General features: G+C 31.2%; 1 protein-coding gene across 3 annotated transcripts in view; it reads left to right on the top strand.

Moving 5' to 3' along the window:
• The window catches only part of LOC117174622 (IQ motif and SEC7 domain-containing protein 1), a 187,413-nt gene that overhangs the window by 112,673 nt on the left and 56,808 nt on the right, over positions 1 to 17,932 (top strand). Inside the window, exon 2 of one of the 3 annotated variants that reach the window (XM_033363872.1) lies at positions 12,590 to 13,062. The exons of the other annotated variants lie outside the window; for them this stretch is intronic. Within the exon in view, the coding sequence (XP_033219763.1) occupies positions 12,851 to 13,062 (212 nt within the window). The 5' untranslated portion in view covers positions 12,590 to 12,850. The remainder of the gene's footprint in view (positions 1 to 12,589; positions 13,063 to 17,932) is intronic. 3 annotated transcript variants of the gene reach the window in all.

The raw sequence follows: 17,932 nt of genomic DNA, 5'->3' as shown, positions 1-17,932 counted from the left end.
ACTGAAAAACGAATTTTCAACAAATTAGTTCAATTTTCAAGTAAAACTATTAATCTTTCCCCAAAAATTGAATTTAGAAGTAGTATTAGCTATTAAATAATCAGTTGAATTTTCAACCTAAAAAGATTAATTTTCAACAAAAAATGTAATAATTCATATCTCAAACAAAATTGATTTTAATTTTAAATCAAGATCAACTTTCAATTGAAAGAAAAAATATGAATTTCCAACAAAATACTTTGATCCTGAACTAAAACGGATTAGTTTTCAACCAAAAGGTTGCATTAAAAAAATGTATTTTCTACCAAAAAATACGACTCTTCCATAAAATGGTTTACTTAAATATTCATTAAAAAATGTTTTAAGCAAGGGAAAAGGAATTATTTGAAATTTTTAACAAAAGAAATTCATTTTTAAGTAAAATAATAAATCTTTAATTTAAAAAATTAATTTTTAAAAAAGTACTTCAACTTTCGACCAAATAGTACAGATTGTACCATTTCTTTGAATTTTCGAACCGAAAAAACTTGTTTTTAATAGAATAGTTTATGTTTCAACAGAAAAATGTGAATTTTCAAATAAAACGTTAATTTTAAACTCAAACGGAATAATTTTTAACCAGACAGCTGCATTTCTAAACAAGAAAGATCAAATTTGTACAAAAAAATGCATTTTTAAACCAAAAAAAGAAAAAAATCAATCAAGTTGTTGAATTTTCAAGTCAAAAAGACGAATTTTTATCAAAATAGTTGAATTTTGAAAACAAAAAAAAGGACTGCGGTGCTTGTGATAAATAAATAGGAATTTTGATAATTTATAGACTAAAGAATATTATTTTAAATAAACATTGAAGTTTATTTTTAATACTTTAAAAAGTACTCTTTGTTAATAACACATTTTATTTTCTAAGCTTATAAAATCTTAGTAGGATCTTTGGAGAGTCGGAGCAAATCCCACTGTATCTTAGATGGGGGGTATGGGAGTTGAAAATGTTATTAATTTATTATTATTTCGTGAATTTATGATTACTACATCTATATTATTACTAATATTACGAGATGCTACTAATATTATTAGGAAAATTACAAGTAATCTGCCGTGATTTGAGAAAACACCATTACCGCGGATTCTAATTCACTTTCTGCAGTTTTTTGTTCTTCACTAATTTGCATGTTGATTGGGATGCTGAAATTCAGAAAATCCCGTAACGGGCAGTTACGGCTCTCTTCAAATCGCGGACCTCAGAAATAGGCCTGTCGTAATTTGACAAAATGCTTTTCACGACAAAATATTTTTTCTCGGTGTTCGATGATTCCGGAGAACGCCGCGAGCGGGTATAGAGGAGCTCTTCGAAATCACGAAGGCTCGAAATCACCGTCCGATAATTTAGTAAAGTCCATAACCACTCGTTGCGGTTTTTTCTCGAATTCATCTGTGACGTATTCAGCTGTCCATGATTTGAGCCTACAGTTAACGGTCTGTTACGGCTCCCTTCCAAATCACGACTTGCCAAATTTTGCAGTTAACGGCGGTTTTCCAAAACTTAGCAATAATTATTTTAAAAGTTGTTAAAATTTTGAAAAAATTATTTTAATAATCCGGTGCATCTTTCCTTCCCGATTTCAACGATATAAAAAATTCATTTTTCAATTTTTTTGCAGTTAACGGTATTTTCTCAAATCACGGCAGTAATACTGTTAGAATGATCAATAAAGAAAGATAATTTTTTACATTTAATGCATTATTTACCACAGTAAACACTAAATTATGCTGCCAAACATCTGTTTACAATAATATATTTTTAACTTTTGTTTTTTAGTGATTTGAAGACATAAAAAAATATCTTAGGTATGAAATGGTTTCTTCCAAGCCCCTCTCCCACCTCCCTTCTTTCGGTAAGACAGTGAACAAAAAATCGTTGACCTATCCACCCCCCTTCCCAAAAAAAAGACTGAGTAATTTATGCACGGCCTCTCAGTACACAAAAATTATTCGTAAATATACTATTTAAATTCAAAGAAGTGTCTCGTCATGCCGGAAGTCTGGATGAGTAGTGAAATATTTTTCATAAGTTTGGCCAGTCGTCTCGAAATTTTGGGACGACTTGTTTATCGCCTTTTCCATCTTCCCCAATTTTTCGGGACAAGTAGACGCAGCCTAAAGTTATGCCAGACTTTTTCCTTTTAACCTCATTATAAATAATTTTTTTTGGCACGTGTCATTTTTATATTTGTCACAGTGCCAAAAAAGAAAGGAAACTTAACGAATTCTATAATTTAATCTCGTTAAATCCAGGATTTTTTGAACTTCGGCTGGTCTTCAACCTCTGTTTTCTATGTCTATGAACCACTTCTAATAATAGTTAATATATTTTCAAAGCAAGGGATCTTCTCGTATATCAGCGAAGTATAAATACAGTTCTTTAAGAAATAGTTAATTGAGTGTCGATAAAATTGATGTATCCGCAATAACCATTCCAAATTTGAATCATATTTAAAATTAATTTGAAGTTTTACATTATATTTGAGTAATGATAAATAAGGTAGCACCACGTGGTCTTTTGAATTCGATGAAAGTGAAATGAAGAGTCTTGTGAAAGGTCGTTTCTCACGAGCAAGAAGTGACTAAAGAGGCGCAGAATGACAATTCCTTTGACGACGATTCCTTTCCACGTGATCTTACCAAAGGTGGGGCAGATGTAAACATAAGAAATGGGCTTGGTAGTTTGAGTTAAAAAAAAATTCTCATAAAAGTTAAGTGAATCATTCGGTTAGTAAATTTAAAGGCCTTGGCAATGTGTAACAAAATTTCGGTACGAATACCTTGATTTTTGCTTTACGTGTAGACTAGAGTGATTCAAAATCACTTTTTTTATATATAGAGGGCAATGATTCTCCCAAGAATATTGCATCTTTTTGTTTTTTTTCCGCAATTTTGAGTTTAACAGATGCCGCTGGGCACTCAAAATTTCTCATGGAAAATAGATACACAGTTAATCCTGAGGTACCAATAGTACTGCAGCTCAATTCAATCTTCTATTTAATATCAAAATGATCCAATGTCATAGCCCGGTCAAAATAGACATTCAAGGTTACATTAATTCGCATAGAGCTGAATCTTGGTTTGATTGTTTATATCATCAATATAAAAGAAATGTTAAATGTCCCCATGGATCCCGCTTATGCAAAAAAAAGTTATTCAAGGTTAAAGTTCGCAAAAATGAGTTTTTTGCATTTTTCAACCAAACGGTAAGTTTTATCATAAAAATAAATTAAACACAAATTGTAGAGCATGCAATTATCTAAAAAAAATTGTCCTTGCATATTTTCCCCTGAGAATCACCGTTTTTGAGATATAGCGATTCAAAAGTTGCAATCTCCATAATAAGCACACTTTTCCACGCCACCTGTGAGGTAGTGTACACATCGCGCTTTTTTTTAACGTGGTTTCTCCGGTAGGCCTATTCCACGGTCTATTGTGGGCTTGTTTATTAAAATAATGTTGTTTTTAATAAAAAAATGGATTTATTGGAGATAATGGAAGCTGTGTAAAACGTAATTATGGAAAAATATTCGTCAGAATCATAATCTTCTACTCGAACTTCAAAAGCAGTGTCTTCGTCTTCTTCTCTTTTTTCTTCTACTTATTCCTGCTGGATACACGTGAATTGTTCTAACAGAGATGCATTGGATGTCTCCTCACTAATATCGTAGGAATCCTCTTCTGATGGCGATTGAACATTGGAGCACGACAGTTCTTGACAACTGATAATTAGCTTCTCTTCCCCCAACCTCTGCTTCTGCTCAGCAACATCTATTTCGGGTATATTATCAAGTTCAAGTGTGGCTTGGTAATCAACTGGACCCAGAAAACTGGGGCTGGACGATAATTGAGGATACATTAGCACCAATCCAGACTTTAATTCAACCTGCGCCGGAAAAACTCCTGAATACAATTTTTTGAAATTGTAAAAAAGGATTTAATGCGAAATTCGACTGCAAAAAAGTTTGATTGTTTTGTTCAGCAACATGTACCAGTTGCCAAGGCTAGTCGTGCTCCAATGTTCAATCGCCATCAGAAGAGGATTCCTATGATATCAGTGAGGAGACATCTGATGCATCGCTGTTATAAAAATTCACGTGTATCCAGCAGGAAGAAGAAGACGAAGACACTGCTTTTGAAGTTCCGATAGAAGATTATGATTCTGACGAATAGTTTTCCATAATTGTTTTTCACACAGCTTTCATTATCTCCAATAAATCCATTTTTTTATTAAAAACAACATTATTTTATTAAACTAGCCCACGATAGACCGTTGAATAGGAGCGCCGTCTACACTACCTCACAGGTGGCGTGGAAACGTGTGCTTATTATGGAGATTGCAACTTTTGAATCGCTATATCTCAAAAACAGCAATTCTTAGGGAAAAAAGTATAAGGACAATTTTCGTAGATAATCACATGCTCTACAATTTTTGTTTGATATGTTTTTATGATAAAACTGACCATTTGGCTGTAAAATGAAAAACCCCATTTTTGCGAATTTTGACCTTGAATAACTTCTTTTGCACATGCGGGATCGATGGGCACTTTTGACATTTCTTATACATTAATGGTATAAACAATCAAACCAAGATTCAGCTTTATGCGAATTACTGTAACATGACCCCTATTTTTTGGGCTAACTTGACCGGACTATCAAAAATTAGAAAAATGTTCCAGCTCAACTTCACGATCCTAGCAACCGACAGTCCTGTTGTTTTTCTTGTTTTTTTTTTGTTTTTCAAAGATCTCACCAAAGGCAAATTCAATGTTCACGTATAACTGTAAAAAAGTCGATACTAAATCTGGTTTGTTTTAATTAAATGATTAACACTGCTGCAACTCACCTTGATCCAACTGCAAGATCAAATTATTACTCAAGGATTTTCTGTGTTGGGAAAAAATCACTTTTTGGGTTTTATGATGGACTTTATGAAATATCTTCTGTGGGTTTAGGAAAATATTATGGAAAAGTTAAAGGACATATTAAATCATCATATTTTAAAGTGCTCTTAAATTGTTTAAATAAGTGTATCTGTTTAAGTAATTGTTTTCTCAAAGGGTTGAAAATTACTTTAAAATATTTATAGGTATCCCACTGCACTACTGTCACCTTTTCATTATAATTTCCCAAACCTACAGAATTTATTTCGAAAACTCCGAAGAGTAATTTTCTCTCTGTTTTGTACATGAGAAATTTCGAAAAAAATGCAGTTTCTTTTTTCGGATTTGGAACCAAATTGGGAGGAATCGTTGCCGTACAATGCGAAAAACAAAACTTTCCAACCAATTTTCGATCCATCCCAGCGTAGAAACTGCGAAATTTAAAAAAAACTGAAGCACCATGCCAATATTTGTACAATTTTCGAACCAAAATAATAAATGTTTCGCTTAAGATTGCGAAAGTCACGAAATGTTTGAAAGCCTGATCACGACTTCGTATAGCATTTTTTGTTAACTTCCGGTATACAATCACAATAAAACATGAATTGCGAAGAATATCGTCAAAATTTATTTTTTAAATATTGATTCGATAACTTGCATGGACGGCATTTACACACTGGAAATGTTTGTAAATACTTAAAATAATATTTACATAACAATAAAATTTTAATATTTCATAACTTTATGGATCGAATTTTACGGTTAGTCGGCTTTCAATCTTTTTTCAATATAATCTCATTCATCTATTAAATAAAAAATTCTCGGTCTTGAGAGATTGAGTCTCAGCAATTAAGAAACAATGAAGTGAAGATGTCCATTGTTTTATTACTTTTCTCACACAACAAATTATTTCCACGGGAAAATAACTTAGTATCTTACTTTCCGGATAAGGTAAGATTGAATTTTTAATCTTCTTAATTGCAGTAATTTATAAATACTTGATTAAAAAAATAAGAGATAAAGTTTCGAAAAGAGATTACTGTATTAATTTGGAACTCTGTATACCAATGTATTTTGACACGCTGCTTATTAATATGACAATGAAAATACTCGCCAATGTTATTTTTAAGGTCAAAACCCCCAAAGAAACGGTTTTTCAAATCGTTATATTTAAACCGATATATTAAACAAATGATGCGTACCACCAGCTAATGAGGAGATCTGGAAAAGGGGAGATGATTTGATGTAATTAAAACTCCCCCGATACGTACCCTATCCCAAAGATATATTTGAAAAGTGTAGGGATCTAACCTAAACTATTTTGGTGATCAGTTACAGAGCAGCTTTCGCGCTTTTCATGATACATTGGAAAGGGGTATGGGTGTGACTTCATTTATAATATTTGCCACGTCACAATGATTCCTTCCCGCTGTCTGCCCTTCCACGAGATATTGGAAAGTGGTACAGATTTGACTTGAATTATTTTTGTGACCAGTCACAAGTTTGTCTTTAAGCTCCCCACGAGACATTTGAGAGGGATGGGAGTTATAGTAATTTATTTCTATTCCTTTCTGGTCGGAAAGGGTGACGGATATAATTGACATTATTTCTTTTACCAATCAAGAGGTTGCCTTCCCCCCACGAGGCATTAGAAAAGAGTAAAACTATGAACTTAACTAATTCTGTTACCAGTCAGAGGGGTGTCTTCTTAACTAGTAATCACAGAAGTGCCCCAAGTAATTCCATTTCAAGAATTCCACACTTTTAACCATAACTTTCCTTTTTTTAAAATAAAGGTTTTGAAGAAAAAATGTATATGGCATGAAACGTATATTTCTGAAAGATATACAACTTTTACTTTAATTTTTATTATTCACTGAAATAAATTGAAAAAATGACACTTTTTAGTTTTAGTAAGTTCTGACCTTAAAATATAAAGCAAGATTTTCACCATCATATTCGTCAGTTCGCGAAAGCACCTCATACCGTTGGATTCGGGAGACTATTCTGCATAATATTTATTTTAAAAATTCCGGGGACCCATTTCCGCGGACCAAACGGTAACTGGCTCCCGGATTCAATGTCAAAATACATCGACGTAATAACATTCAAATTAATCGGAGGTACTCTCTTTTCAGAATATAACCCAAAATTAGTAAAATATAACATTTTTATTCGTGTATTTGCATGGGAAAAATTGTAATGTCTCTTAATTCAACTAAATTGTTTATAAAAATCGGTTTATTGAAATGGGCTTTCAAAATTTCCTCTGTTCTTTTTGGATAATTTAATTTAATTTTTTAAGTTTCTAATTTGACTAATGATGAAATTTGGAACGTTAGTAAACGCAAAAAAGATTAAGAAGCAAGTGCTACTTGACCAGTTGTCTCCACTGACATAAAAGAACGAGGCTAAGACTCTGAAAAGTGTGGCATTGGCAACTATCTGACCTGCATTTTCAACTCACAGTGATAAGTTAGAGTGGTACTTACTACTTACGTTTGGTAAATGCTTGTTAAACGCAACTCACACCTTCATACGTCCCACAATTGATTGTGACACGCCGATTTCCAAATGACCCGTTACTTTTCTCCACAGTTTGTTTTACAACTCAATTTTACGCAAGTTTGAATTTAAAAAAATGATTTAAAACCTTTTCAGTAAACCATTTAAACAATTCGATAACGCATATCAAAAATATTTGGTCAACGCTCACCGAATGTCGGTGAACCTAGCCACGACCATTTTTTATATTTACTCAAGAGACAATTTTAATTGGATTTTCTTGTGTTTTTTCTCTTATGTTTATTCTTCTTTTTAATATTTTTATAGAAATAAACTTTTTAATGCAATCAACCAAATTTAAATCGCTAGCCTTTTTAATTGGAACATGCTGCCATTTCGCGAATTGTGTTACGTTGAATTCAAATATCAGTTTGTCCGACAGTTTTAATTTGATTCCCAGCTTTTGCGTTTGCGTTTGCAGAAAACATTTTATGGAGGAAGTACAAAGTAAATGGAATTACCCAGCCTTGTCAGCGCAACTTCTATACTGTTATGTTAGGATTATTCTCTTTTCGAAAATAAAATCTCAGTGAAATCAGCTCTATCTTTATTTCGCGGATTTAATTCTGCTGAGTTAATTTTTATAATTGGGTCAATAAAGTTTATAGTTTTGTCATATTTCATCAGGAAAATATGAAAATAATATAATAAAATGGTCCTATACGAAAATTTAAAGTTTGTGCGACGAATTATTCTCACTGAAAAACAAATCCTAGAAGTTATTATACCTTGAAATTGGTTGGGATTACATGCAGAAAAAGCTGTCTGGATTTAAGCAAAATTGGTTCAAATTTAAAATATCTAACTAAATCTCAGACTTGAGTCTTAAATCCAGACGAATTTTACTCAATTTAATGCTAGCTAGTTTTAAGTGTAACCATTTTTACGTTTTTTTTTACGAAGAAAAATATTTGAATCAAAAGAATCCCATTTTTGATATAGGGCCAAACAAATGGGTATTTGATTCTATATGAGATTTGGTGTTTGGATATATCATTCTATGGTAAAAAAAGAAACACCGAGAGGAACACGTATTTCTGTATAATAAAAAAATTCTGGATTTTTAAATAATTATTTAAAGATAAGCTGCGAATTCTAAAAAATTCACATCAAGTTTTTTTTTTAATGTAATATTTTCTGAATGAGCTTATCCCACTTAAATTATTTTTTTAGTTCTAGTCTCCAAATGTCCACTATAGCCGATGCGATAAGTCTTTATTTAATCCAAAAACTGTTGGTAATATATTTCAATTGAATTAAATTTTATTTCTAATTTCTTTATTTATCCCAGTATGACAACGTTTGATTTTAATTAATTTTGGTGGGAGGATTCCCCCCCACTCTTCACTCGACATTGACACTTCCATTAACGTATCAAAGCTAACGGCAATGTTCACTGACTAGTTTGTAATCGCGAATCGACTGGTGCGATCATCGTAAAGGTGAAAATAAATAATTATAAAAAATATACAATACCATATATAATTAAAAATATTAATTAAAAAATACGACTGAATGAATAAAATAAAAATATGAAAAGTACGAAAAAGTGAACAAAATGTGCCCTTGAAATTATAGTGCAAGTGACTAAAATTGGTATAAGTTCGGTATATAAAAAAATGAATAAACTTTCATCAAAGTTTTACTCTACTGTAGAAGGGAAGTTTATTTTTGATCAGGTTTATGTTATAAGGTGTAATGAATATAAATCTTTTAAATGACTTGATCTTAAGATTGTAGTCCAGTATTTTATCTATCAACTATCTTGACATTAGTATTTTTTGTCTAATCAAGTCAAGCTTAGTAGGTCACGGAATAAATCAATAAAAAAATGATTAATAGTTACCGGTCTTGCAGTTCCTGGCACTTGTCATTATAAATAGCTATTCATTTCAGTAATAAGAACAAATTTTTATTGTTTTATTGCGCAATTTGTAATCTGGTCTTTTTTCTAAAAATATGTGTGACAACAAATTTAAGTTTTCCTTTCAGTGCGAAATGTCAAGTTTTAATCTATTTTAGGTTCGCAATTAGATTTCGAGTTCTCTTTTATTTCTATTGAAAAAATAGAAAATCTTCACTATAAATAATTGGAGTGCTTTATCAAAACTGGAAAGCTTTTTCGACTTTGAAAATTATTAAAGTAATAAGTCTTAGCAAACATTTAAAAAAAGAGGCAAGTTTCAATTATTTCTTTCGAAGAAATATGTTTGCAATATTGACAAGTGCCTCGGTGCCAGTCTGCACAGGGACAATGCATGCTGGATTTCTAGTTCATTGCTATTCATCGGCTTTGACTTTTTGTACGTGAGGCCTCAATTTACAGGCATTAAAGAGGAACAAACGGAATCGCACATACACCTCCTATCCCCAAAATCAGACCACGTTTTGAAGCCAAAACCCCAAAAAATTGACCCCATAACCAAAATCCATAATGAGTAATCTTGTTTTAATTGACAGTTAGAGGGACTAAAAATATTTGATTAAAAATGTCAATCAAAACTACTAAACCAAAAATTGCTTTTGGTTCGCTAAATAAAATAAAATAAAATTATGTTTTTGGGAAAAACTTGCTTCTCAGGAACTGGTATTTTTTTGTGACGCTTTAGATTCAAGATATAGATATTTCACGAATTACAGTGATTTTACCTCTTAACATTGAGTGCTTACTACTCAGGTCTTGAATTTCTCATGGGGTCAACCGGAGACGTTTTCCCAGCGCAAACTTTCCTCTGTCACTGTTGTTGCCAATCTTTTTATTCTTTTTATTTTCGCTCTTTTTCAACGAGACATCATCCATATTAATCGTCTCTCATTAGAAAGTTTTTACGCACCATCAATTACAAACTCGGAGAAAACTTTTGCTTATTTTCAATTAATTTTTCCCTTTTTTTCTTTCTTTTCTTCAATTGACAATTCCCATTTTTGTTTGAAAATTTTTCTGTTTGAAAAAATAGTCTGGTATAAAAGAATCACATGTATTAAATCGTGATCAGAAGTAAAAAATGTTCTTTGAATGGAGAAAATAATTCATAAAAATTTGAGGAACTTTGACTGCTTCAGTTTTTTCCTCTTTCGCGAAACTTACTTTCACGTCATAATTCTGCAATTCGAGCTTTCTATAGTCACGATTCTACTTCATTCATAACTGTGAATGGATCTGCACCGACAGGATTTTATTGACAGACGATTTTTTTAAATTCTGATTTTTTTCCATTCATTCATTCTTCAACAAATTCTTTTAACGTGAAATTCTTTCATTTTGAACATTCTCAACATTTTCAAGATTTTAGACTTTTTTCTGTTAATTAGACAAGTTCGGATGCATAAGATTTTTCTGTTTTTTATTTCAACTTGGATGTTTTTTAATTTGGGAAGTTTTCAACAATAATTTTTAAATTTTTCAATTCTGTATATATACAATTTTAAGAACAATTTCAAAATTTTAATTTAAAACTTTCTTATTTATTTATTTATGCTTGAAAAAGTTTTATTTGAGCATTATTTATTCTTGTATATAACTGGATGCATTGAAAATCAGACAGGTCCTGCACTTGAAGTCGGAAAATCTCTCAGGGACGAAATATGTTTCTCAGAAGAAATTAGGCGATACACATTTTTTCGATTTGCTAAAAAAAATGTTACTGAGTTATGCGTATTTGAATAGAAAAGTTGGCTTTAATCCTATATAACTTTTGGCCCGAGTCAGGCATTTTATATTTATTTTCAATTTCTGTTAGCGTATATTGTCTTATTTCGAAATCTATCGGAAAAATTTAAAAAGACTCTAAATTAACAAAATGGCGGCAGTTTATCTGAAAATATTAAAAGTCGATTTTCTCAAAAACCAGCGCTTACATTTTTTACCAACTTTTTTTGAAATTTGTGCTTTCAAAAGGAAAACATCTTATCAGTTATATGTTAAGAAAAAACTTTTTACGTTTTAAAAACCTCTTACTCATTTATTATATCTTGCACCATTTAAGAGAAAAATTTAAAAATTCTATTTTTATGAACAAAATCATTCTCGTCACACTTGGTTTGTGGAAGACCCACCTTTTTTTATTTAATATTTTTGAAGAAATGCATTTTTATATAAAGAAAACACTGTGGTTTTTAAGTAAACTGAACAGTTTTTATGACCAAACAATTATTTTTCATAAAATCAAATTTTTCTAAAAAAGAAGACAGATAAGAAAAAATGTTAAGAAAGTTCTCTTATTAATTTATATCTTACTCTATTTAAGAGAAAAATTAAAAAATTTAATTTTCATGAACAAAAAAATTTTTTTGACCGTAAAAATGGCTTATTTAAAAAGAAAGGACAATTCCGTAATACTAGTCAGTGCCTGTTGAAAAATATCATGATAAATGTGAAATATATTTAAATATATATGGAATATAACAAATTTGTAGTGAAACCATTTCTTATCGAGATACTACTTTAGTAATTTAAATTTTGTCGGTGAAAATATTTAAAATTTGATTCTATGAAAAATGATTTTCTGGTCATACAAATTTTTGCTTATGAAAATTGAATTTTTTAATTTTCTCGCAAATTATGCTAGATATCATAAATAGATCAAAAAATTTAGTCCGCAAAGAGCTTACTATAAATTTCTTCATTACGAGAGTACAAATTCCACAAGAAGTTGGACAAAATATAAGTCTGGGATTTTTGAGAAAAACGACTTTCAGTATTTTTAGAAAAACCACATAACTTCGTAGACAATATTTTTTTCGCAAGTCGGAAAAATACGTATCGCCTAATTTTCTCTGAAAAGTAAAGCTGTCTGATTTCAAATGGATTCCGGCATATAAACTTTAAATCTCGCTTTCAATTGCTTAAATAAAAATAAAGAAATTAAGCTTAAAATCATTCGGAATTCTTTGCTTTGCTTCTAACCACTTGCCTTTAAAATTATACTCCTAGTAATTACCACTACAATTTGGTATTTCCTGTCTGCCTTTCTATCTTAATTCTCAAGTATAAATGCAACAAATTGAGGTGTAAATCTCGTTGAAAAGAGAATTTCCGTACAAAAAATCGAAGATGATTAAATTTAAGTTTCGCCTTTCTGGAAATTGTTGAAAAACAGGTCTGTTAGATACAGCAATGTATCTCTGAGAACAAGAAATTTTCTTCTCCGCAAACGAACCAAAGAATTTTGTGATAAGAAATACCAAACGTTTCAACGACAATGGGCACGTCAAGAGAAATCTCGAATCTGAAAGACAGCAGTGAACAAAGTGAGATTCGCAGAGGAAATCATTCGAGTATCTGGGAATGTGTGACTGTGTAAAAAGTTGACGAGAAACGAGAATCGAGGAACGTGTAAAGTATCAAGTACAAACTGAGGATGTTCGGTGTAACGATGATGGAGCCACGTGAAAGGATGGTCGCGTGCACGCTACCTCCTGCGCATCATCAACAACACCATTACCGTCAAGTGATAAGAACGACGAAAGTACATCACAGCTCGCGATGCACTAGAGTTGTCACTGTACAGGAAAAGGTCATCAGGTCACGATTGCAGCTGGGATATTCTACTCCAACCTCCTTTATAAATCGGTACTTTTTCATTTTACATTTTTCCTTTTTTCTATTTCCACTGTACAGAAAAATTTTATCAGGTCACAATTGAAGCTAGGATATTCTACTCGAACATCCTTTACAAATCGGTACTTTTTTATTTAACAAATTTTTCTTTCTTTTTCTATTTCCACTGCTAAAAATATGTGCGGCGTAAATAAAAGTTTGTATCTGTTAGAACTTGAACTCCAATAGAAATCGGTGGAAACCCGAAACGGCTCATTTGGAAACCGTAAAGGGTTCCTTTTGAGAGCACTTAAATAATAACAGAAAGGTACATTCACAAACCAATCGATTGCAAAGTGGGGTTGGTAAGTTAGGGATTTACAGAATTTGGCGGTAAAGGAAATGATGTGGCATTTGAATACGCCTTTATGTTTACAATTTTGCAACATATCCTGAAGATGATATTCATCAAGTTATTGTATTCTATTCATGCATGTGTGCTTTAAGATAAAAGTTATGTTATCAACAAGACAGAATGTGGAAGTGGGCAAAGCGAAACATAGGTTTTTTGGAAAATGTCTTTATTAAAATTGAGTTCCTCTGGAAGTCGAACTGGAAGCACCTTTAAAAAAATACATCGTTTTGGGTTTCTTTTCAGCAAGAGGGGTTCCTTTTTGTTGCAGTTCCTTATTTGGAACCAAAAATGGGCTCTAAAAGAAACCTCCGTTTTTTCTGTGACCTTAAGATTCCAGTTTCCAAAGGACGGATCCAATATGGCGGTCCAAAAATCAAAGTTGATGCGATCCGCTATTTTGAAATTTGAAAATCTGAGATGGAATTCAAAATTAACTATCTCAAACAATTTCACTCAACAGAAACCAAATCCATTTTATCCTCCATTTTATGTTTTTTTAATGTGAGACTGACTTGAATTAAGCGACTTCAAAAACCGTCAGAAACTGACTTTCAAGTAGAACGTATTGTCTTTTATGAAAATAAAACAATACGCTTTATTTTTAAAAGGAGCATAAATTTATATTAACACAAAAAAAAGTTTTGGATGAAGAATCTCGATCTTGTTTTAAAACAAAAAGTGGGCTTAAATCCAGCTTTAATAATAAAACCGCTCTGTGCGCCTCAATAATTTCACAGGCACACCAAAAAATAATAGCGTCATGTGCAGTGATCTGAGCCACCATTCCTATACATATATATATTGGTGTCGCTGAATTCAACTCTGGTATAAGATTTGCTCCTTCACGTCAGGTGTTATATGAGAAAATTAGCCTTTTTGACCATTATCTAAAAACAACATAGTGGGAGAATCTGAAATTCTAGAAACTACTAGTATGGAAATAATTTTTTAATATAATCAGTAAAAATACAAGGTTCAATCTTTAATTTGAGCCACACTAGAAGTTTCGAGAACGTCAGATTCGCCCCACTATGTTGTTTTTAAATAATTGACAGAAAGGCTAATTGTCTTGAGAAGCTCAGGTAATAGAGCAAATCTGATACCAAATTCGGATTCAGAGTCCCAAAAAACTTATAGGTATGGTGGTGTCCATCGCACGTAATACTTATTTTTTGTGTGTCTGTTTTTTCAACCAGAAATATCTTGCACTCGACTTTTCTTTACATTATATTTTTTGCAGATAATTTTTAAGTATTTTATGCTCAAAACAAAGTATCCATCTAAAAGCTGCTAAAAGATTTAAAGAGATATAAAAAATTTCAAGGGATTTCAAAGATATTTGCATAATTTTAAAAGATTTCAAGGGATTTCTAGAGAGCGTTGGAAAACAAATTTAATTTATGGGAATTTTTAGCGATTACACAAATTTTAAAGGATTTTAAGGTATTTAAAGGAATTTCACCAGACTTGAAGAATTTCAAGGGATTTTAAGGGATTCTAAAGGATTTCAAGTGATAAGAAAAATTTCAGGAAATTATAAAGAATTTTTTAGGATTTCTAAATATTTTAAATTTCTAGGAATTAATTTCGCAAGATTTAAAGGACTTTTATAAAATTTGAAGGTATTTAAAATAGTTTAAGGGATTTTATAGGTACTCCAATTATTTTAAAGAGTTTAGAGGATTTTACAAATTTTGAGGTAGGTCAACCAACAAATTTTAATAGATTTAAAAGATTTTAATAGATTTAAAAATTTTTCTAAATGTATCGAGGTATTTCAAGAGGTTCGAAACGGTTTTCATGGATTTCAATTGAATTCTAAACGATTCTAAAAGTATCAAGAGAATTCAGATTTTTGCTATTTTGTTTATTTCAGCAGAATCCCTATTTTTGTGTACTATCATATGAGATTATAAGTGATGTAAAATGAATGGTTCTTTTGTAATTTCTCTACTTTTTACATTAAACATTTCTGACCCTATATCAAAGTTACAATTTGTTTGATTCGAATAAAATTTGTTTGAATTAAACAATAGCGTGTTTTACTCGAATAAATTTTGTTTAAATAGAAGAAAATATATTTAAACAATATCATGCTTTATTTTTCATTCGTATATAGGCAATTTTCTGTAATCCCATGCAATTTTGCAATCTAGTCAAAAATCCGAGTAATTAACCGCTCGGGTCCATCTTAATAAAAGAACAAAAACACAGATAAATCAGTTTGCCTTTTAAGTAACTATTTTAAAACTGGATCTAATTAACTCATCTTGCATTTGGATCTAGATTCAAGGCCATGACTCGTCCTTGGTTCAATGAAAGTGCAAGTTTGTTGATCCATGAATAAAATTCGTGGGTGTTTGATGAATTCACGTTTTTCTCCCATAGTCATTATATATATGCGCATATGTGTAAATTTATATGTTCATGTAGAACTATACATGTAAATATTGCAACCCGTTGGATATATTCAATTATACATGATTGGAGAAAGAAAAGAAGCCTCGAGCTCGACTTTTATCCTACAAATCCACCCACACTAACTCCTTACAACATAACGGTTTCTGTATGTGTAAATGTGTAAATTTATTGAGTCTGTAAATATGTGAGTAATGCGAGGTGTATGTACATGACGTGAATATGTAGTTGCGTAATAGCCATCTCACTCTATATATAGTCATCCACCGCGAGGTGTACTAATTCCATTAGAATTTAAAAGCATCGGACGTATACAATATAGCGAGCACGTCCGCAGATTGATGCAGTACGAACGCTGAGCTTCCGGTAAAATAAGAATGGATAGCTTGATTTTTACTGACGCTTCGCACGTTCCTGGAAAATTGGAATTATTTTTTTAGATATTCTGTACGAGGAAGTTTTTTTAAAAATGTAAATCCATTTCGGCAAATTTCGAAAGTAGATGACAGCAATTTAAAAAGGAAAATGCTTTTATGGATTGGTGAATTAATTATTGTTTCCTTTACTAATTTAAATTGTTTTAATGTCGAATGCCTTATATTAGTATAGTTTTCAAATGTTCAATTTGTTATTAAGACTTTTAAATTTGGAGAGTTTTTTTTACACATGAAAATTTTGTTGAATCAAATCAATTTTGGTTGATTCAACAATATAAACAAAGAAAAATTTGGTTGTTTCAACTAAATCGTTTTTTAAGTGATAACTTTGAAAGGTTAAATAAACCCTTGAAAAAAAACAATGGGTAATGAAATTCCTAAAGTTCATTTTCACCAATTTAATGAAGGGTGCAAAGGCATAACCATGTAAGTGACAGTGTCTTAAAAACACTATTTATTGATTAAAAAATGTCTAAAATTCCGCCCCACATTGGGGAGAAAAAATTTGATTTAAAATTGTTTAAGCCATTTTTGTTTGAAAAAGTTGTTTAAATTTTCGAGTTACGAAAAGGTAATAACGCCTTTTGATTGCGCAGAAAAAAATTACATAAAACTCATGTACTGGAAAATGTTTTGCTTCACCAAATTTGTTATTGTGTACATAGTATGAATATAATTTCTGTAAATATGTAATTGTTTATTTATACTACGCCACCAATTCATTTTATAAAAAGAGATTGACTTGGTGTTATTTTTTAGGTAAATCGAATGGCGCTATTAGTTTTTTCGTATCTAACATTTGTAAATAAAATTGCTTAAATAATCTTTTGTGAAAATTCAGTTTTTTAAAATGATTTGACAAATTTAAAAAATGTAATTTTTCAATTTTGAGCCATCTGTTTGACTTGTAAAGCGTTTTGGGTGTTTCACTGATATGTTTTATGTTAATTAGAGTTTAAAAAAAACAAGCTAAAATAAATAAAATTTAATTTCAAGCCTAAAATTGCTGAGTTTTTTCTTTTCTCGAAATTAATAATGTTCTTAAGCTGGAAGCTCTTAAAAATATTATGAATCAATCAGGGTGACCGCAGGTCAGGGAGCACATGGAAATGATGGAAAATTCCGAAAATGTGGTTGCTCAGGGAAAAGTCAGGGATTTTGGAAAAATTCAGCAAATTTGTTTAGGATTAATTGGTCTGGAGAGAAAATCGGGTTCGTCTGAAAATGTTTAAAATTAAGTTTTGCGTCTACCCTGTTCACCTAAACCCGAACTTAAAAAATTACTAATCAATTCCCTGTTGCCCTTAGAGCGTCGAAAAATTTGTATTTTCCAGAAAATTTATTATTTGAAATCCAAGAAAACTATGTTATAAATGAAAAATAAATTCCGAAGAAGGTGTAGGCATGTATAGGTTAAACCATTGAAAAATTTGATTTTCTACCTGAACTCGAACTTCAAAGTTAGAAAAAGTTCTTATACAGTCTGTCAAGTTAAAGCGTGTGTGGCTTTACTCGCAGTCGGTAAGGTGTTTCGACATGAGTTTGGTGTCAAAATATTAAGAAGAGCTCCCTCTTTCATGCTTTTTGATTTAACATTCAGTTTGCTTTCAATTCTCATCTTGTTACCACGTTA

This window comes from Belonocnema kinseyi, chromosome 6, assembly GCF_010883055.1.
Source record: "Belonocnema kinseyi isolate 2016_QV_RU_SX_M_011 chromosome 6, B_treatae_v1, whole genome shotgun sequence".
Lineage (NCBI taxonomy): Eukaryota > Metazoa > Arthropoda > Insecta > Hymenoptera > Cynipidae > Belonocnema > Belonocnema kinseyi.
The sequence above is the reverse complement of the archived record's forward strand: the minus strand, read 5'-3'. Positions and strand labels throughout refer to the sequence as shown.